The sequence below is a fragment of the Hylobates moloch genome, unplaced genomic scaffold (assembly GCF_009828535.3).
Source record: "Hylobates moloch isolate HMO894 unplaced genomic scaffold, HMol_V3 SCAFFOLD_10, whole genome shotgun sequence".
NCBI lineage: Eukaryota > Metazoa > Chordata > Mammalia > Primates > Hylobatidae > Hylobates > Hylobates moloch.
Genome location: NW_026652285.1, coordinates 57,465,589 through 57,488,098, shown reverse-complemented (window position 1 = coordinate 57,488,098; position 22,510 = coordinate 57,465,589). Strand labels below are relative to the sequence as shown.

At 43.0% G+C, this 22,510-nt stretch overlaps 1 protein-coding gene across 1 annotated transcript in view; it reads left to right on the top strand.

The window, feature by feature from the left end:
- The window catches only part of SLC28A3 (solute carrier family 28 member 3), a 112,081-nt gene that overhangs the window by 79,243 nt on the left and 10,328 nt on the right, over positions 1 to 22,510 (top strand). The window contains exons 7-15 of the mRNA XM_032162654.2: positions 2,457 to 2,601; positions 4,163 to 4,276; positions 4,880 to 4,957; positions 7,880 to 7,960; positions 9,433 to 9,513; positions 11,877 to 12,002; positions 13,984 to 14,114; positions 16,055 to 16,223; positions 16,626 to 16,823. Of these exons, the coding sequence (XP_032018545.1) occupies positions 2,457 to 2,601; positions 4,163 to 4,276; positions 4,880 to 4,957; positions 7,880 to 7,960; positions 9,433 to 9,513; positions 11,877 to 12,002; positions 13,984 to 14,114; positions 16,055 to 16,223; positions 16,626 to 16,823 (1,123 nt within the window). The remainder of the gene's footprint in view (positions 1 to 2,456; positions 2,602 to 4,162; positions 4,277 to 4,879; positions 4,958 to 7,879; positions 7,961 to 9,432; positions 9,514 to 11,876; positions 12,003 to 13,983; positions 14,115 to 16,054; positions 16,224 to 16,625; positions 16,824 to 22,510) is intronic.

Below are 22,510 nucleotides of genomic sequence, written 5' to 3'. Positions count from 1 at the left end.
TGGAAGGACACCATGATCAATCAGTAATGTCTGTCCTGGCACAAGATAGGGAACAACACAAATGCCATCTAATCTCAGTACCTGTAAATAAAGAATTGGGTTATAAGTACGAACTGATGGAGATTGGTGATGACGTGTCTGTAAAGGGCTTTGATTTTTACCAACTTCTTTTCTTAGACAAGTTATACCCATTCTCTTTACAATTTATTTACAAAATGAGGATCATAGAACATATACAGTCTTGAATTTGATTATAGTTCCTATATGGTTGACCATTTATTTTACCTACAAAATATTTGCTATTTTAAATATTATGATGAACACAAATCTTTATATCTATTTATGACTTATTTATTTATTGAGAAGGAGTCTCGTTTTTATCACCCAGGCTGGAGTGCAGTGGTACGATCTCCCCTCACTGCATCCTCCGTCTCCCGGGTTCAAGCGATTCTCCTGCCTCAGCCTCCCAAGTAGCTAGGACTACAGGTGCCCACCACCATGCCTGGCTAATTTTTGTATTTTTAGTAGAGATGGGGTTTCACTGTGTTGGCCAGGATGGTCTCAAACTCCTGACCTCAGGTGATCCACCTGCCTCGGCCTCCCAAAAGTGCTGGGATTACAGGCATGAGCCACCATGCCTGGCCTATTTATGATTAATTTAAGTCAACTGGTATCTCATCCTTTACATTTCTTTATTGACTAGTGAATCCAAATGACTTTTTTTTTTTTTTTTTGAGACGGGGTGTCACTCTGTCACCCCGGCTGGAGTGCAATGTTGCAACCTTGGCTCACTACAACCTCCGCCTCCCGGGCTCAAGTGATTCTCCTGCCTCAGCCTCCTGAGTAGCTGGGATTACAGGCACCCACCACCATGCTGGGCTAATTTTTGTATTTTTAGTAGAGACGTCATTTCATCATGTTGGCCAGGCTGGTCTTGAACTCCTGACCTCAGGTGATCCACCACCTCTGCCTCCCAAAGCGCTGAGATTACAGGCATGAGCCACCACGCCTGTCCCCAAATGATTTTTCAATCAGGCTTTCTTTTCCTCTAATTTCTTCCCGTGTGCCTTTTGGTCATTAAAAATGTAGGGCTCTAAAAATTGTTTTGATGTTGAAGACTGCTAGCACTTTTTTCATGACCCATGGGGCTGTGGTCAAAATAAAACTTAATTTTTTTCATTCATCATTCTTTCAATTTTATTCAATGGGAGATATCTACTCTATATTTTATAAAAATGCCAAAAGCCCATGACCCTTCTAAACACTATTAGTAATAGTCCAATGTTCACAGCCTTTTTTTTTTTTTTTTTTTTTTTTTGAGACAGAGTCTTGCTCTGTCACCCAGGCTGGAGTGCAGTGGCGCCATCTTGGCTCACTGCAACCTCCACCTCCTGGGTTCAAATGATTCTCGTGCCTCAGCCTCCCAAGTAACTCAGCCTCCCATGTGCCGCCATACCCAGCTAATTTTTTTGTATTTTTAGTAGAGAAAGGGGTTTCACCATATTGCTCAGGCTGGTCTTTAACTCCTGGCCTCCAGTGATCCTCCTGCCTCAGCCTCCCAAAATGCTGGGGTTATAGGTGTCAGCCACTGTGCCCAGCCTTTTTTAAAAATTTTTAATTGTTATGGGTACGTCATAGGTGTATATATATTTACGGAGTATATGAGATATTTTGATACAGGCATCACGGACATTTTTTAACATCAGAATTGCTGTCCCCTACAGTAATGAGAACTGTGACCTTGACCCAGTGCCCTAGTTTTCCTCCCTAGCCTGGGCCTGAGTGTCCCCTTTCTCCTTGTTACTTGCTCCCCTGCCAGCCTCAAAGCCAGGATCAGCCTGGCTACCTGCTCTGGATATGAAGCTGGCCTTCTTGGGAGGAAGGGCCTGTGAAGTGTTAGAGCGACCCTTTCCCATAGGACTCTGTGTCCTGCAGCAACTGCTGAGAGCTTTTCCCTCAGCCTCTTTCTGAGGGACCTCCTCTCCCTTCAGGTGGCCCCCTGAGCAGGACCTAAGACCAGTTCTCTCCCTCAAGACTAATGTGGGATCTACCAGGAAATTTCACACATCCTTGGCCTAATAAACTTTGTGCAATCCCAACACAGCAGGCTTTCTGGCTCTGCTGTGCAAGCTGTGAGTCCTGAGTCAGATTTGTCATGCTTGCTGGGCTCCCCTCCCTCTTGGCAGCTGGTGAGGTCCCCCAAGGGCAGATAACATATTCCAAGTTCTTCCTTAAAGGGAAGCAGGTAACACCTCACCTATCCCCCAAAACAAAGGTGAAGAATCCCAGTAGTAGGAAGTGGAGGTTGCAGTGAGCCGAGATCGCTCCATTCTACTCCAGCCTGGGCAACAGAGCAAGACTCCATCTCTCAAAAAAAAAAAAATAATTTAAGCCTGATGATGATTCTCAAGTTAGCACAACAAATGATGCCAATGCCTCCCTTCCCCTTCTCTTAGGGTGATCTGGAGCTCCCTGGTCCTAGCAGTTATTTTCTGGTTGGCCTTTGACACCGCCAAATTGGGTCAACAGCAGCTGGTGTCCTTCGGTGGGCTCATAATGTACATTGTCCTGTTATTTCTATTTTCCAAGTACCCAACCAGAGTAAGTATCCAGGTGATCTTTTAGGTTCTTTTTTTCTTTTTCTCCCCATGTGTAAATTGCTCAAAATACTGATTGTGAGAGAATTTAACTATTGTTCAGTACTTTTCTTACCTTGATGGGATTATTTAATGTGGCCAGGGTGCCCTATCTTCCTGAACTTTCGTGGTACTGTTTGTTACTATTTCATGCTCCATTCTCAGTAATTGTCCAGTTACACAACCAGTGAGACGTTCTCTCCCTGTCAAGTCTAATTTCTTCTCGCATACCCTCCATCAAACACACAGAGAAAACCCATCCATTTTGATCCAGATTTCCCCAGACCAGTAAAAAATCTAATATTCCTCCATTGGATCCTGCAGTTCATCAAAGTCCCATGCAGTTTGGGCATTTATACTCCAAAAATTTGTCCTTATACAATTTTCTTTTTAATAGTAAACTCAACTCTTATCCTAGTTCTGTCCACTGGTAACCCGTGAAATGGGCAAGAATTCTGAGACATCAAAGCTCTCATATGTAACTCAAGATGGCAAACTCTGAAAGACTTTACCATTAAAAGCTTGACCCAAGGAAAAAAAACATTAATCAGAGACCAAGTTCAGCTAATACGTCCAAGTTCTTTGCCCCACTGAGGTGAACATCTCCATTGTCTGTTCCTCCAATGCCATAGTTCTTTTGAAGCCACTCAGCCCTGCACCACAGATGAAAGCAAATGACTATCCATTCCTGCTGCACATCCTGGGTCTGCATTAGAGTTTATTGGTCTCTTTTACAATGAAATGACAGCCTCTTGATAGGGCAATATTTTATTTAATTCACTTACAGGTTGTCAGATCAACAAACCTTGGACACACAGAGAAATCATGTTCTGCCTTTCCATTTTCCAGACAGGGGAAATAATTATATGTATCCAGTACTTACAGCTTGACTAGGATAGCCAGATCCTGCCTCCTTTAATGGCCCTTCTTAGACTACTGTTTCTATCCAAGTAATTTATCAGGACATAATGGTTACTTAAATACTTTCCTGGACTGAAGACTTGAAACTCAGTTTTAGGGAGAAGGAATGCAATCCTGAGTTTGTTTTTGTTTTTTTCTTGAGATGGAGTCTCACTCTGTCGCCCAGGCTGGAGTGAAGTGGCGCAATCTCAGCTCACTGCAATCTTTGCCTCCTGGTTTCAAGCGATTCTCCCGCCTCAGCCTCCCGAGTAGCCGGGATTACAGGCATGCACCACCACGCCTGGCTTCTTTTTGTATTTTTAGTAGAGATGGGATTTTGCCATGGTGGCCAGGCTGGTCTCAAACTCCTGAGCTCAGGTGATCTGCCCATCTTGGCCTCCCAAAGTGCTAGGATTACAGGCATGAGCCACTGCGCCTGGCCTGAGTTTTTTAAGGTATGTTTGTATCAAAGGGTTCTCTGCTTATGACAGCTTTAGCCTCCCAAAGAAGGTGGGTGACAGCCACATCTGATAGTGTGTCCAAGGAAATAGTGATCCATTAGACATTTATGCCATGGCCTGCATTAATTTTCCTACTAAGATACATCACTTGATCTTTCTGTATAGGTTTACTGGAGACCTGTCTTATGGGGAATCGGGCTACAGTTTCTTCTTGGGCTCTTGATTCTAAGGACTGACCCTGGATTTATAGCTTTTGATTGGTTGGGCAGACAAGTTCAGGTAAGTTTGGTTCAAAAGAACACCTTTCTTTTATGGTGCTTTTAACATTGGAGGTAATCCTCAAGATGTGTCAGAAATGGGTTTATATGTCTGCATGAGTTGTCTCAAATTTTAATTCTGCATCATGGGTCAGACAAATAGTTTTGCTTATGTTGAGTATGTTAGTCTGTCTGGTTTGTTAACATTACTGCTGTTCTGTACCTATATCATCATTCCCTAATCCATTGCCCACATCCTCCTCCCCAAGGACTATCATACTTCTTAGATGTTTCCACAGACAAACAGGCTTCCTTTGCATCCAGTGCTAACTAATGCCACCTACAAGCCATGTATGGCTCCCAACACATTGCCACAGTCAACTCATTCTGTAGCATTCTGGAGTCAGACTGAATGTCAGAGATGTCAGGAAATTTGTATCCAGGAATATTTCAAAAATATGCTTCTACGCCATTCACTGGAGGGGGCAAAGCTAAGAACATTAACTTTCCAAGTCTATCCAACACATTTGCTGGGTCCATCCTCTGAGAGCCTAGCATTCCTGTGTACTGTCTAATTTCCATTCATGTTGTTGGAATGAGATCTCTTTTTCTTTCTTTAACTCAGACTTTTCTGGAGTACACAGATGCCGGTGCTTCATTTGTCTTTGGTGAGAAATACAAAGACCACTTCTTTGCATTTAAGGTAAAGTCAAACCTTTTTTCTATGTAGTCGCTGCTATTTCAGCAGCTTCTGTCTTTGTAGATGTTCAGATAGAACTTAACTGACCAAAAACCAGGTATATACCTATTGGGCTGGTCAGAGGTGTGCAATACATCACTGCCCTTTTCCATTGACAATGTTATCTGAAGTTAGTGGACTGCACGCATTTTACCTTGTTACTATGGAGTTAAGGGAAACATCTAGAGGAAGTCAGAACTATTCAAATACTAGGGAATGGAGCTTGTAGCTTTATCTGAGATACTTAGGAAAAATCAAAAGGCTAATAGCACCTTGGGCCTTCAGGGAAAAGAATATTATGTTCCCAGCAACAAGTAGGCATGTGGCAGTGAATGGCTGATGGGTCCAGGATCAGTGACAGCTCTGTATTCGAAAGTCTCTCAGTCCCAGTCCTTGAGGCAGCCGGTCAACCACATCAACCTCTGTTTTAGAGCCATCCCCGTGCTAAACCTTTCTCATCTCTCCTTCAGCACAGCCTTTGCCTAGGCAGGACTAGAGGATAGGCCTTCTCCTAACTAAAGGAGAAACATTATTTTACAGGGGAAAGGCAGCTTGGCCCCATGGCTGGCCACAGTCAGTTCCTTCTTGAGGCTCCCACATGCCCCAGGAAGCCCGTCCTCCTCTGGGAAGTCCCTACAAACACTTGTCAATGAGTCAGAAACATGCATTCGGGTTTTCCTTCAGCTTTCTTTTTTTGTGGTGTGTTGTTATTCATACACTTCTAAATTGTTTTCTCACTTAGAGACTCCAAATTTACCTCCAAATTACCCCAGCTTCAGTTAGGCCAACTTTTAGGCTGAAAAAAGATTCAGCCTAAAACATCAAACCAGCAGTTTAGTGGCAGGCTGGAGAGGAGAACCTCTACTGTTTGTAAGAAGCCTGCAGTTTATACAGCATTTCACTTAGCACCCTCCCCCAGCAACCTCTACCTGGCAGTTTAGCTGGTTTGATGTTTTAGGGCTGAGATAACTCAGCCATCTCTGAAAGGCCAAATGTTTATAGAGTGAGATAGAAATATGCTCATATCATGAAACGGGTTCAGAATTGGAAAAAATAAAGTCATAAAGAAGGAATAACTTGCTACCCAGACTATACAGGTGTTTTCAGGCCTTCCTCCTCCCCTCTTCCAGGGCAGCGGCCCCTATTCTTTCCTGCCAACGCAGAATCCTCTGCTAACATTCCAGAGATGAGCCTCTTTAACTCCTTCAAGCTTTCAGGAAGGCACTGCCTACCCATTAAAGCCAATAAAAGGCTCATCGTGAGTGAGCTCTGAATACTGGCACAAAATGTCTTTTAATATATATTATTAATAGATTTTTTTTCTAAATTAGATCCTGTACAAATTGTCCTCGGTCATTCTGTGCCTCTGGTAGCAGCCTTCTCTGGCCAGTTAGCTGGGGAACAGTGGGGAGGGGGTACAGTAGGATGAGGCTGAGGAGGGACCCAACCCACAGCCCTTTGTGGTCTATGCAGGGTAGAAACTGCTCTCTGTGGAAACACTGGCGGAATTGAAGGCACCCAAAGAGCATCTGGAAAATAGGATCTAGGAAAATGCAATTTTTTTTGTTTGTTTGTTTTTGTGAGATGGACTCTTGCTCTGTCACCCAGGCTGGAGTGCAATGGCACAATCTCGGCTCTGCAACTTCCACCTCCCAGGTTCAAGCAATCCTCCTGCCTCAGCCTCCCCAGTAGTTGGGATTACATGCATGCGCCACCACGCCTGGCTAATTTTTGTATTTTTAGTAGAGACAGGGTTTCGCCATGTTGGCCAGGCTGCTCTCAAACTCCTGACCTCAGGTGATCCGCCCGCCTCAGCCTCCCAAAGTGCTGGGATTACAGGTGTGAGCCACCGAGCCCGGCCGGAAAATACAATGGCCTTTAACACAGAACTAAAGTAGCTTCCAAAATGCAGTCACTTTTTAGTAATTTGAAAATCTGTAGGTAAAATCACTATTATTTTAAAAGCTAGAAGAATGAATGTTTACTGCATAGAGGTCATGACAGATCCCTATTGACTTCAGTAGGAGGGCACCATATTTGAGTGGCCAAAGAAAAGACCTGGAGCCAGCAAATGAGACATAGGGTTTATTAAGGGGACTCACATGCAGGGCAGTCCAGCGGCAGCAGGCTAGACAGGAGAACCACTACTGTTTGTAAAAGGCAGGCAGTTTATTTAGCATTCTCACTTAGTACCCTCCCCCAGCAACCTCCACCTCCCAACCTTCATTTAACCCAAAACAAAGGGCCTGGATCCCCTGTATGGCCTGCTTTCCACGGAATGGGCCAAGGGTTCAGATGTTCCTTATAGATAAGGAATGAATCTTTGGATCGGCCACTCCCAGTTTCCTTAGTTTGGAACGCCAAACACACATGCTTAGACCATAGGGTCATTCTCAGGACATGCTGAAGTTATTGCTGTCAGGTGTGTCTGCCATCCAGTAGGAGGCACTATGTGTCAGCACCCACCATGCCTTACCTGATCTCTGCAGCTACTCAGAATAAGGCTCTGAGGTTGCTCACAATTTATCTCAACTTAGGTTACTCTGCTAACTAGTGGTGAAGCCCGTGTCTTTTTAGCATCAGGACAAGAATATTTTCTGACAGCCTTCAGTGTATTGATCTAGGTATTACAAATCCCCCCATACTTCATTCCTTCTTTGAGCAAAAAAAGCTCACCATAGAAGACAGGGGAAAAAAGTCAAGTCCTGTGACAAATTAGAATAAAAGACTGTAGATAGGGAAGCTGCCTGATTAAAATTCAAGAGGAGTTTCCTATATTTTTATGATGTTTCAGAGGGAGAAAGGGAGACAGAGAGGAGGCCTGATATAAAACCTGCTGGTGCAACTGGACCTATCATTAATCCATGTTTGTTTCTGTCCCCACAGATCCTGCCGATCGTGGTTTTTTTCAGCACTGTGATGTCCATGCTGTACTACCTGGGACTGATGCAGTGGATTATTAGAAAGGTACTGGGGCTGGGAGGGGCTGGGTTACAGGTGTAGAGCTGATTATCTCAGGCACAAAGTCCTCAAGGCCTTTTATGCAGGTATTTACGAAGTGCCTTTCTCTTCCTACCATTATCCACCATCACCACCTAAGTGATTAGATTCAAAACCCCCAATCCTAAATGTGTCCATGGAGGGAATTTTATCTCAGAAGCTTCTAATAGGGCTTTGATTTGCAAACCACTGGATAGCTTCATGAAACTATAGCAGTTACTTCTTCGGCCGAGGAACTGAGGTCAGATACTGCTGGAGGAAATGATGTTATTCCTTCATCTTGGTTATCCACCCTGTGCTTATCTTTTTTCTTTTTTAAGCTACTCCTTAATTATATGCTACCTTGCTTAAGGAGGTTACAAAAGTAGACACTTCTGGTTTTGGAGGTGCTAGAGAAATTGAAGCAAAAAGGAGAAACAGCTTTTCACTCCTGAGGGAGTTTCATAAGTGTGAGTGTGCATGCATACACACATACACACACACACACACACACACACACACACACAGCTGAAGAGTTCATGTCCTTCCTGCTGCCCTAGCCTCTATGAGTCCTATGTTCATGTGTTAGATCAGAGGACGAGGAGATCTGTCAGCTAATTTGGATGCACCACACACAAGCACAGAGCAGTGTAGGCAGTGCTTGGGGCACAGCCACAGCCCTCCTTGATCCCCATAAATGAATCAAAAGGTACAAAAAGAAAGAGAAAAGAGAGAAGAGAGAGAGGGAACCAGAATATAGGTAGCAGCAGAGTTCAGAATGACAGCAAGAACTCCAGGGCCCATAATTTTCTGTTTAAACCCCAAAACATTCAGAAGTGTTATGCTCTTGTCTAAACTAAAAAGCAAGGAGAGAGAATGCAACAGGAAGTCCTCATCCACCATCTCTAGTTCAAAGGCCAGTACAAAAGTGGAACCAAAAACCACGTTCATTTCAATTAAGTAAAAAAGACCAAACCTCAAATACATCCCGCTACATATGGGTGACCTTTGACAAAACAACTAAACTGTTCTGTGCTTTGGTTTCCTCTTTAATAAAATGAGTACGATTATATAGGACCTCTCTCAAAGAGTTATTGTAAGAATTAATTGCATTTTCTGGACTGTCAAGGGCTTAACACAGTGCCTGGAATGCAGTAAAGCCTTCCATGAGCATGTTAGCAATTGTCATTTATTACTTGTATACAATAGACCTATAGAAATTGATTTGTATAATGTTCAAGGTATATGCGATGACTCAGACTTACTACTCCAATAAGAGGATTTGCTTGGCCTGCTCTAGGGACTCAATAAGTTAAACTTACCTTTAGCTCCATCATTAGCTTGCTGACAAATGTTGAAGCCCTCAATATTTTACTCCAGTTTAAAGATTTTAATCCCTACTTTGAAGTTTTGGGTATACAAAAAGTTCTTTGCTGACTTTGTCCCTTTCTTCCTTTTAGGTTGGATGGATCATGCTAGTTACTACGGGATCATCTCCTATTGAATCTGTAGTTGCTTCTGGCAATATATTTGTTGGACAAGTAAGTTGTAATATCAACAAAACAAAACATCTGTTGAAATGGATCATCTCTTTCCAAAAAGCCAAATAAGAAAATAACACAATGTTCTTTTAGTGTAGAGAGAATGGTGTCAAAATAAGAAACCCCCAGTATTGGCAATGTCCAGATTCCAGAGGGAGAAGGGAGAGAGAGAGAGAGAGAGAGACACAGAGAGAGAGAGAGAGAAATTCCTTTTAACAGTCTGGGTATGGTATTGTAGAATTGGGTTCTTGAGAACGTTTATGAAGAGGATGGAAGGTTGTCATTTTATTAAAGCATAGTCATAGAGCTTCTCATATAGATTCTCAATAAATCTGAATTTCGTGATTGTGAGGTATCTGGTCAACTCTTCAGAGGCTGGTAGCTCTTCCACTTGAATGGATTTCACTATCTCGAAAACTCCAAGCTACAAACATGGAACAGGCAGCCTCCCATTCTAAACTATAATGCCTGTGGCAATGGAGGAGACCAAGAAAGCCTTTCCACCAACAACCATGCAACTGTATAAGCACTTGAGCTTATTCTCAGCTTGTCTGAACTGGCCAATATTCTGTCTTTGCTGAGCCTGAAGAAAAATGCTTTTAGGTTTTTCTCTTCTCATCAAAAATAAGCTTTTAGGCTTCAATTTTCACCTCCCTGTTCCATCACATGGAGAAATGCTCTTTTGCCTGAAGCCCATTTAAGCAAATAACTAGGATGCCAAGGAGTGTCCCTCAAAATAGCAGCATGGCTAAGGGGTGGATCAGTAAGAAATTGTAATAAGCCCGTCATCACTCCAGATATGCAGCTTCAGGCAGAATGGAGTCACATGCCACGAAAACCAGGTATGAATGCTTGCCAGCACCACTGCCCAAGGAAACTGAATTTGAAGCAAAAATCAAGTCACTCAGAAAAACACATAGCACCAAATCTCAGGCTTACAACTGCTCCAGGCAAGCTGAACCTTCTTGTTGGTAAGCCAACAAGAAGCATGGGCCTCTACTCTAAAGACTATGCTTACGGCCGGACGCAGTGGCTCACGCCTGTAATCCCAGCACTTTGGGAGGCCGAGGTGGGCAGATCACCTGAGGTCGGGAGTTTGAGACCAGCCTGACCAACATGGAGAAACCCCGTCTCTACTAAAAACACAAAATTAGCTGGGCATGGTGGCGTATGCCTGGAATCCCAGCTACTCAGGAGGCTGAGGCAGGAGAATTGCTTGAACCCAGGAGGTAGAGGTTGCGGTGAGCCGAGATCATGCCATTGCACTCCAGCCTGGGCAACAAGAGCAAAACTGTCTCAAAAAAAAAGCTATGCTTACTAGCCTGGAGCATAGTCTTTAGCGTGGGGGCCCATCCCATGCTTCCTTCCCTAGGAGTTGAAATTATTATAATTACAGTCATAAAATCTCTCAGGACTAATTAGGGCACCATCTTGAGTTGATTGCTCCTACCTGCAGGGTAAGAGGGCTCATGCACAGGGTTCCTATTTAGCCGGTAAATCGAGGCTCCACACATTCAATCTTATAGAACAATTAGAGATAACGAGGAGAAAATTATAAAATTGCACACAAGCTTCTGTGATGTTCAATTTGATACTTAATATGCTAAAAGTACAGCTATTATCTATGAAGAGCCCCACGCCGCAGGCTGCCTGTCCTCTTTAATGGGATTCAAGCCTTTACAACTACACTCGTTCTGCTTCTTCCTTTCCACCCATCAGAGAGGGGTCTCTGATTCTCAAATACAGAAGGGCCTGCAGGCACCTGTCCTTGTTATTGCTGAGGTTGTTTGTTTGTTTGTTTGTTTGTTTTTAATGCTTGTGTCTCTATTTCCCTGAGGTATCAGGAAACAGGTTTAGGGTCTGTCAAGGTGAAGTTGGAAGACAGGAAGCCACAGTGGCTTAGAAATCACCCATCCAGGTCAGGCCACTGGGTAGAGTCAGTTGGCCCTTAGAAAAGTGCACCAAGTCATCACAGACTCCAGTCCTAGGCTGGGTGGAGGCCTTCTATGTCTGGCCTCACAAATTTTACAAAATTTATACATGACCACATATGGAAACTGATCTAGAGTTCAAATAAGCCAGACGTCGATGGTGTGGGTTCTCAAATTTGAGCATGCATTGGAATCACCCGGAAAGCTTGTGAAAATACAGATTGCTAGCCCCCACCCTTGGAGTTTCTAATTTAGTAAATCGAAATAATTTGCATTTCTAACGAGTTTCCAGGTGACGCTGATAGAGCTGGTCTGAGGTTCACTCTTAGAAACTCTCTGCTTTAAAGAATAAAATTATGAGTAGATTGGCACGCCTTCCCCCGCCCCCACACAGATTTAAAAAGGAATCTGGTCACCCTTCTTTGTCTCCAGACAGAGTCTCCACTGCTGGTCCGACCATATTTACCTTACATCACCAAGTCTGAACTCCACGCCATCATGACCGCCGGGTTCTCTACCATTGCTGGAAGCGTCCTAGGTGCATACATTTCTTTTGGGGTAAGAATGTTTTGGAATTATGAAAACATCAACCTCTTCTTTCTTTGCTATTGTTATTTCTTTTCTTTTCCATTGCTGGTGGAAAAAGGAGGCCAAGAGAGTCTCTTTTTTGCCACATGGCAAAAGTTGGTCACAGTCGCTTTGGCATTTGAACATAGGGACCCCAAGGAGTTTCGGGGCTTCATATACCTGCTGCCTAAATGTGAGTTCTATCTGCAGAATAAAAACAGAAAAATACACTCATATGATAAAGTTGCTTTGGTTGAAAATTTAAATCTGTTAAAAAAAAAAAACTATTACATCAGTCAGGGTGATCTGGACTGGGAGTCAGTAAACTATGGCCCATGGGCCAAATCCCAATTGCTCCTGTTTTTGGAAATGAATTATTGGAAAGCAACTACTTCTATTCATTTGCCTATGGCAGCTTTCATGCTACAGAGCTGAGTCGTTGTGATCCACAAAGCCAACAATATTTATTCTCTGGCCCTTTACAGAAAAACTTTTCTGACCCCTGGTCTAGAGCAGTGATTCTCAAACCTTTCTGCACATTAGAATCACCTGGGAGCTTTTAAATTCTCTAATGCCCAGGTCCATATCTCAGAGTAATTAAACTACAGTTCCTTGGGATGAGACGCAGGCATCAATATTTTTTAAAACGCCTCAGATTCTAATGTATAGCCAAGTTTGAGAGCTGGCAGTCTGTAGTATAAGGCTAGAGAATGTTATAACTGGTGCGTGCACCCCGACCCATAGAGCTTACAAGCCACACATAGACACAATCCCCAATATTGAAACTGAATAACACAGCCCAGTCACTGTGTGACTCAGTAGACTAGGATTTCTTACAAAATAAGTGGGCTTCATTGTAGGTCTTCATCCAGGCCTTGGAGTGCCAATTAGTAGGAAGAGGCAAGAAGAAAGGGGCAAAGGACACCTGTGGAATGAGCAGCTTGAGTGGATCATCTGGGGAATGCCATCCCCACTGTAGAAATGCTGCCTCAAAAATGTTCGGGGGGAACAGGAACAGGGAGGGAGGTGCTGATCCTGGAATTCTGAAAATATGTGGAAGAGAATCCAGAAATCATGTGAGGGCAGGTGGGAAGGGGAATGAGTGGACCTGCGATAAAGAAAACAGAAGTTGTGTACAGATTAAAGGGCCACCAGATCAATGAAGATTGTGTAAAGGCACCAAGGACCTCAGGAGAGCAAAAGGAAGATGGAGAGAGGAGAATATACACATCTGCACGTGAATCATGAATCCCTTCTCCACTCCCCATCCCCTCCCCATCCCCTATCTAAAATGATGTAATGAGGCTGGGCGTGGTGGCTCATGCCTGTAATCCCAGCACTTTGAGAGACCGAGGCAGGCAGATCACCTGAGGTTGGGTGTTCAAGACCAGCCTGGCCAACATGGTTGAAACCCCAACTCTACTAAAAGATACAAAAATTAGCTGGGTGTGGTGGTGGGCTCCTGTAATCCCAGCTACTCAAGAAGCTGAAGCAGGAGAATCGCTTGACCAGGGAGGCCGAGGTTTCAGGGAGCCAAGATTGCACCACTGTACTCCTGGGTGATGGAGCGAGACTCCATCTCAAAAAAAAAAAATGTTGTAATGACATACATGCTTTAGGGGCTCTCTGAATACTCAAAAGGGCAACAGAGAGGTTGAGGAATCTTCCTTGAAAGTTTCCACAACACAGGATTAATTCTCTTCTGAAACGATCAGATTTTGGTTTTATGCTTCTCCCCAGGGATGTGGTCAATTAGCACAAATGTCTCCCTTATCCCTCAGCCTCTCAAGGTGATGCCTGTGACTTGGCTCACTGAGCTAGAGTGGCTCTTCCAGACCTCCAAAGAAACATTGTCTTCTGGCACAGAAGCAACCCCTGCCCTGTTTCTTCCCTTGTGGAGCTCTTTGACCCTTCCTCTGAACACAAGAAAAAAGCTAATCCCAGGTTTGCCTTCTTTCTTCTGAAATTGCAGGTTCCATCCTCCCACTTGTTAACAGCGTCAGTTATGTCAGCACCTGCGTCATTGGCTGCTGCTAAACTCTTTTGGCCTGAGACAGAAAAACCTAAAATAACCCTCAAGAATGCCATGAAAATGGAAAGTGGGTAAGTGTGACACATTCACCTAATTAATGACTACCCAAGCCGGGGCAGGGGACTCCAGATTCAATGTACAGCAAAAATTCAATAACCAGAAAGCACAGTGAATTACGATATTAAAGTTAGTCCAAAGACTATTTAGACTTCACCAAAAAAAGTCTTATTTTATTTCCTTTTTTTGAGACTTGCTCAAAAAAGACTTTTTTAAAGTTGCTCTGTCACTCAAGCTGTGGTGCAGTGGTATGAACACAGCTCACTGCAGCCTCAACCTCCCAGGCTCAAGTTATCCTCCCACCTCAGCCTCTTAAGTAGCTGATACTACAGGCATGCACCACCACTCTCAGCTAATTTTTAAAGTTTTTTAGAAACAGGGTCTCACTATGTTGCCCAGGCTGATCTCCAGTTCCTGGGCTCAAGGGATCCTCCTGCCTCAGCCCCCCAAAGTGCTGGGACTTGGCTAAAATCTTGTTTAATACTTGACATAAACCTCTCTAAATACCTAATGTCAATACATTTCCATATCTGTCTGTTGTAAAGATATTTCTTTAGAAATACAGCAGAGTGTTTATGGAGCCTTGGTTTAGACAGAAAGCCATAGGATGACCATTTCTGGAGGTTCCTCTTATAAGAAAGCTGGTTCCTTTTCTTTTGCTCTGTGAAAAAGAAAGAAGAACAGTGGAAAAGACTAAGGGATTTAGGATGTTCAAGAGTATTTCATTAAATAACAGAATTCATCAGCAACCAACATGTGTCTGAAATTCACCCATACTTGTACGCAGATAAAGTCAACCATGAGCGAAAAAGCAAGTTGCCAAAGAATACAGCGTAATTCCACTTATAAAGTTACTCGGTGTGCAGACTTGCACAATGTTGTTTTTTTGTTTGTTTTGACAGGGTCTCACTCTGTCACCCAGGCTGAGCTCAAGTGATCCTCCCACCTCAGCCCCTTGAGTAGCTAGGACTACAGGCACGCACCACCACACCCAGCTAATTTTTGTACTTTTTGTAGAGACAGTATTTCGCCATGTTATCCAGACTGGTTTCAAACTCCCGGGCTCAAGCAATCTACCTGCCTCGGCTTCCCAAAGTGCTGGGATTATAGGGTGTGAGCCACTGCACCCAGACACACGATGTATTTTTTAGAGATACAGACATGCAGGAAAACTGTATAGAAAGGGGATGATGAGTGAATTTTAGGAAGATAGATACCTCTGAGATTAGAGGGGAGGATGAGATCAAAGAAGAGTACACAGGGGGATTCAAAGTGATGGTGGCACTCCATTTTTAAATGAGGTGATGGATTTACAGGCTTCCTTGGATCATTGGTTTGTTGTTGGTTTTGAATCATTAGTTTTTATACTATTTGTATTTTATAACTATTCTCTGGCAGCTACTTGTAATAAAAATCATTTTTAAACTTGTAATTTTTTATCATTTTCCAATTTTTTATTATAAATGTCCCCAAATTTAAAAAGTAATATAAGTTACCCAGAGACTCTGGAGGCTAAGGTAAGAGGATCGCCGCTTAAGCCCAGAAGTTCAAGACCAGCCTGTGCCATGTAGCATGACCCTGTCTCTTAAAAATATATATATATATATTAGCCAAGCATGGTGGCACACACCCGTAGTCCCAGCTATTCAGGAGGCTGAGGAAGGAGGATCACTTGAGCCCAGGAGTTGGAGGCTCCAATGAGCTATGATCGCACCACTTTACTCCAGCCTGAGACACAGAACAAGACCCTATCTCTTTACAAACAAGAACAAACATGGTTAAATACTTATATGCCCACTTCATGATGTCATGGGATTCAGGTGAGTATTTTGAGCAAGGCAGGGGCCTTAGAGTTTGTCTGTCATCTAAGCTCTGATTATGCTACTTCTGCACCAATGGTGTCCATCCCCTGACAACTCCTTGGTAATTCTGGAATTGCTATTTCTTGATAAAGTGATTCAGGGAATCTTCTAGAAGCTGCAACACAGGGAGCATCCTCCTCCATCTCCCTGGTGGCCAACATCGCTGTGAATCTGATTGCCTTCCTGGCCCTGCTGTCTTTTATGAATTCAGCCCTGTCCTGGTTTGGAAACATGTTTGACTACCCACAGCTGAGTTTTGAGGTATATCACATCACGCCCCTGCCCTCTGTTTTGTTTCTGCCTATCTTTGTTTAAAATTAAAATAGATTTGTAAACAGCCCACCCTAACAACCTCAGTGGACTCTTCCACACTGTAGAAGCTTCTCATGCATCCCCCAACTTCCCACCCACCTTTTCTCTGTCTCCTATCCCCCTCCTTCCCCACAACGACAGTCAGTCTCTCCTGGCCTCTTCCCCAAGAATCCAGCGTCCTTCAAATGACCGATTTCTAGCCCTAATTCCTGATGGGTAAAGATGGGCAAGGGAAGAAGGAATTTCTATGCCTAAAGGAGACAGAGGGGTCAGGAACAGTGTTGTCACCGAGAAGGCAAAACTGAAAGCAAATCACTATTCTAATCAAGTGTCTACTTTTGGTTTCTGTAGCTAATCTGCTCCTACATCTTCATGCCCTTTTCCTTCATGATGGGAGTGGAATGGCAGGACAGCTTTATGGTTGCCCGCCTCATAGGTTATAAGACCTTCTTCAATGAATTTGTGGCTTATGAGCACCTCTCGAAATGGATCCACTTGAGGAAAGAAGGTGGACCCAAATTTGTAGACGGTGTGCAGCAATATATATCAGTGAGTAAATATTTTAATCTCTCAGCACCTCTCTTCATCACCTATCTGCATTCGTCTATTACTTATGCCTCTGTGTGTCAAGCACTATGCCAGGCACCTGGGATAGATTAGAGAGCCAAACAACCTAAAATCCATTGCTCATGGAGCTCATAATGTACATAGCACTTCCGAACTTTCAGTTATGTTGGATTAGAGTGTGTGTGTGTGAGTGTGTAGACACAGCTAATCATTGCCATTGTAATCATTTACTTTTAAGGACTGTGGACACAGCCCCAGAGTCGCGTGAGCTGGGACTGCAATCTAATCAACCAAAATTTGTTGAATGCCTTTTATGTGCAATGTGCTGAGTACTGAGGCCATAGCACTGAGCAAGTCATGGGGCCCCTGCCCTCATAGTCTAGCAGCTGACAGTCTAGTGATCATAAAGCACTCTCCCTTCGAACTTAATGGATTCTGTGAGCTCTGAGAAACTGTCTAAAAGTAACATAATGCCTGGACATCCTCGAGAGATAGTGTAGATCATCACTGCTCTCCACATGGATGAGGGAGAGAAAAGGCTCAGAGTGTGTGATCTGAAAGCCTTGAGACAAGCACCCATAATTACGTCAGGACTTCTGGTCAATAGCCTGCAAGGAGGCATTCACATCTACCTGGCCTTTGGTGGGATGAGGAACTCAGGTGAGGTCATGTTTGTAGTCGAGTTTGCAACTTTCTCCCCTGGAGAACAGAATTGTCACACTGGAAACTCAAGGAAATGGTGAACATTCCTGAGCACCCCTAGTACTCACTGAAACAATCCATTTGGAATTAATGTCTCAGGCATGTATTTGGTTTAAAAATGAAAGGAGAGGAAAAGCAGCCTGCCTAAGGTTCTGAGTCTGCTCACCCACAAACAACACTACCATCCTTCCCAGCTTCCCAAAGAACAAGCCTGCAGATTTACTCCCACAGAGCACACCAGTGTAACAGCCCCCTCCTGGGGAGCACTGATTTATATTTTACAGCTGGGGCATTTTGACCCACACATCTGACGTGAGCACGGGGCTCTGTAGATTTCCCTGTTCTCGCATGTTCATTCTTCAACTAACCTCCCAGTAAAGCTTGGCCAATTATCCTCATTGTTTAGATGCCACCAAAACCAGTTTGTTTCCCTGCCAAAAGTAAACAATAGGCTAAATTAAGTGAAATGTTTTCTATCCTCAATTGCCAGTTGCCAGGAGAGAATCGCTTTGTTAATGAGCAAACCGGGCTCTGTGTTCTGGCAGCACGAAGCAATTTTGTGGAAAGGTTATTACGAGGGTAGAGACAGAACAGTAGAGCTGATTGAGTTTAGGGGTGAGCCCAACCAAAGGCAGGCAGAGAGAGAACATTTGGAAACAGGAGCTCAGTGGCCTCTGCTATTGTGGAGTCATGATGGGAAAGGCATTTTGTTTCTCCAAATTTCTGATTTGCAATCAACAAAATGCAGATGAGTCCCAGCAATTTTTGCTCACAACCTAGAAGTGGAGAAGGGCATCCCAACAGTCTCCTGGAAAAGGGGCCACAGAACAGAATGTACCATGTGGGTCCGTGAGGCAAAACCCCAGTGAATTATGCCCATGCCGACCTCCATCTGAGATAAGAGGGAGAATACTATGCAGCCCCCATGCCCCTACGATAAGCCCTTTATTCCATCACTTCCTCTTTCCTAAAGATAATACTTTGCCTGTTTTCATTCATTTGTTTACATGTAACACATACCATCGTATAGAATTCAAAAGGTCTAAAAATAAGATAAAGGAAAAAGTAAGGCATCCTTCTTATTTCTCTGGAGCTCTTCTCCCTAGAATGTATACTCACTGTTTTTAACCTTGTCCTTTGCACTTAATAATGTGTCTCAGGTACCTTTCCATATCAGTGCCTGTGACATAGTATTCTATTGTATAGCACATCATAATTCATCTTAACTAGTCCCATGCTGATAAGCAGTTATCCGTTTTTTCACTGTCAGAGATAGTGTTAAAATGACCATCCTGTACGTATGGCATCTTTGCCTGTGCAGACACAAAGAGAGCTTTGAGGTGTGTTATTAATATCTTCCTAGTACGGTGCAACTCTTTTCATCACATCGTCTTGCACATTTGTGGGCAAAGTCAATGTGGAATTATTCCAGCCTCCTTTTTCTCTTCTAAAACCCATCATGGCCACATCTGTGTATCCCCTTCCCACTTATCCCTGGAAAGGGGAAAGAGGAGTTTCAAGCTCTTTATGTCATCTTTCTCCCCACAATCTCTTAATAAGCATGCCTGGTTTTGAAGCCACCTGAACCAAATGAAAAGCACTAGAATAAAAGTGGGGAACAAGGACAGCTTTTCCAGGAAGGGTAGACTGCATACCTACTTGAAATATTTTTTTCCTGCCGGCTATATGCGCGCTGATGGAAAATATCAACAAAGGAGAGTTCTCAGAAACCGTGAGAGAGAAGAGGGGCCTTGGAATCAACAAAAATCTTACCATGGCCACTTGAGTCTTGAATGAGTGTAGCATTGCTCGGTTTGTTCTTTGAACAAAATCACAGAGTTTTGAGAATATTGCAAAAGTATTGCTTCAGTCACATGGGTACCTTTGTCAGACTGGGTGTGCCTCTGGTGAACAATAGAGTACACGGAATCTTCTGAGCCTCCTATAGTCAGTCCTCAAACTGAGGAAAAATTGTCTGGCCTAAGCAGCATCTCTTGAGTCACAGGGCCACACCCATGCTTTCACGATTTTTTTTTTTTTTTTTTCCATAATTTTTTTTTTTATTATACTTTAGGGTTTTAGGGTACATGTGCACAATGTGCAGGTTTGTTACATATGTATCCATGTGCCATGTTGATTTCCTGCACCCATTAACTCATCATTTAGCATTAGGTGTATCTCCTAATGCTGTCCCTCCCCCCTCCCCCAACCCCACAACAGTCCCCGGAGTGTGATGTTCCCCTTCCTGTGTCCATGAGTTCTCATTGTTCAATTCCCACCTATGAGTGAGAACATGCGGTGTTTGGTTTTTTGTTTTTGCGATAGTTTACTGAGAATGATGTTTTCCAGTTTCATCCATGTCCCTACAAAGGACACGAACTCATCATTTTTTATGGCTGCATAGTATTCCATGGTGTATATGTGCCACATTTTCTTAATCCAGTCTATCGTTGTTGGACATTTGGGTTGGTTCCAACTCTTTGCTATTGTGAATAGTGCTGCAATAAACATACGTGTGCATGTGTCTTTATAGCAGCATGATTTATAGTCCTTTGGGTATATACCCAGTAATGGGATGGCTGGGTCAAATGGTATTTCTAGTTCGAGATCCCTGAGGAATCGCCACACTGACTTCCACAATGGTTGAACTAGTTTACAGTCCCACCAACAGTGTAAAAGTGTTCCTATTTCTCCACATCCTCTCCAGCACCTATTGTTTCCTGATTTTTTAATGATGGCCATTCTAACTGGTGTGAGATGGTATCTCACTGTGGTTTTGATTTGCATTTCTCTGATGGCCAGTGATGATGAGCATTTCTTCATGTGTTTTTTGGCTGCATAAATGTCTTCTTTTGAGAAGTGTCTGTTCATGTCCTCTGCCCACTTTTTGATGGGGTTGTTTGTTTTTTTCTTGTAAATTTGTTTGAGTTCATTGTAGATTCTGGATATTAGCCCTTTGTCAGATGAGTAAGTTGCAAAAATTTTCTCCCATTCTGTAGGTTGCCTGTTCACTCTGATGATAGTTTCTTTTGCTGTGCAGAAGCTCTTTAGTTTAATGAGATCCCATTTGTCAATTTTGGCTTTTGTTGCCATTGCTTTTGGTGTTTTAGACATGAAGTCCTTGCCCACGCCTATGTCCTGAATGGTATTGCCTAGGTTTTCTTGTAGGATTTTAATGGTTTTAGGTCTAACATATAAGTCTTTAATCTATCTTGAATTAATTTTTGTATAAGGTGTAAGGAAGGGATCCAGTTGCAGCTTTCTACATATGGCTAGCCAGTTTTCCCAGCACCATTTATTAAATAGGGAATCCTTTCCCCATTTCTTGTTTTTGTCAGGTTTGTCAAAGATCAGATAGTTGTAGCTATGCGGCATCATTTCTGAGGGCTCTGTTCTGTTCCATTGATCTATGTCTCTGTTGTGGTACCAGTACCACGCTGTTTTGGTTACTGTAGCCTTGTAGTATAGTTTAAAGTCAGGTAGCGTGATGCCTCCAGCTTTGTTCTTTTGGCTTAGGATTGACTTGGCGATGCGGGCTCTTTTTTGGTTCCATATGAACTTTAAAGTAGTTTTTTCCAATTCTGTGAAGAAAGTCATTGGTAGCTTGATGGGGATGGCATTGAATCTATAAATTACCTTGGGCAGTATGGCCATTTTCACAATATTGATTCTTCCAACCCATGAGCATGGAATGTACTTCCATTTGTTTGTATCCTCTTTTATTTCATTGAGCAGTGGTTTGTAGTTCTCCTTGAAGAGGTCCTTCACATCCCTTGTAAGTTGGATTCCTAGGTATTTTATTCTCTTTGAAGCAATTGTGAATGGGAGTTCACTCATGATTTGGCTCTCTGTTTGTCTGTTATTGGTGTACAAGAATGCTTGTGATTTTTGTACATTAATTTTGTATCCTGAGACTTTGCTGAAGTTGCTAATCAGCTTAAGGAGATTTTGGGCTAAGACAATGGGGTTTTCTAGATATACAATCATGTCATCTGCAAACAGGGACAATTTGACTTCCTCTTTTCCTAGTTGAATACCCTTTATTTCCTTCTCCTGCCTGATTGCTCTGGCCAGAACTTCCAGCACTATGTTGAATAGGAGCGGTGAGAGAGGGCATCCCTGTCTTGTGCCAGTTTTCAGAGGGAATGCTTCCAGTTTTTGCCCATTCAGTATGATATTGGCTGTGGGTTTGTCATAGATAGCTCTTATTATTTTGAGATACGTCCCATCAATACCTAATTTATTGAGAGTTTTTAGCATGAAGGGTTGTTGAATTTTGTCAAAGGCCTTTTCTGCATCTATTAAGATAATCATGTGGTTTTTGTCTTTGGTTCTGTTTATATGCTGGATTACATTTATTGATTTGCATGTGTTGAACCAGCCTTGCATCCCAGGGATGAAGCCTACTTGATCATGGTGGATAAGCTTTTTGATGTGCTGCTGGATTCGGTTTGCCAGTATTTTATTGAGGATTTTTGCATCAATGTTCATCAAGGATATTGGTCTGAAATTCTCTTTTTTGGTTATGTCTCTGCCAGGTTTTGGTATCAGGACGATGCTGGCTTCATAAAATGTGTTAGGGAGGATTCCCTCTTTTTCTATTGATTGGAATAGTTTCAGAAGGAATGGTAGCAGTTCCTCCTTGTACCTCTGGTAGAATTCAGCTGTGAATCCATCAGGTCCTGGACTCTTTTTGGTTGGTAAGCTATTGATTATTGCCACAATTTCAGAACCTGTTATTGGTCTATTCAGAGATTCAACTTCTTCCTGGTTTAGTCTTGGGAGGGTGTATTTGTCGAGGAATTTATCCATTTCTTCTAGATTTTCTAGTTTATTTGCATAGAGGTGTTTGTAGTATTCTCTGATGGTAGATTGTATTTCTGTGGGATCGGTGGTGATATCCCCTTTTTCGTTTTTTATTGCATCTATTTGGTTCTTCTCTCTTTTCTTCTTTATTAGTCTTGCTA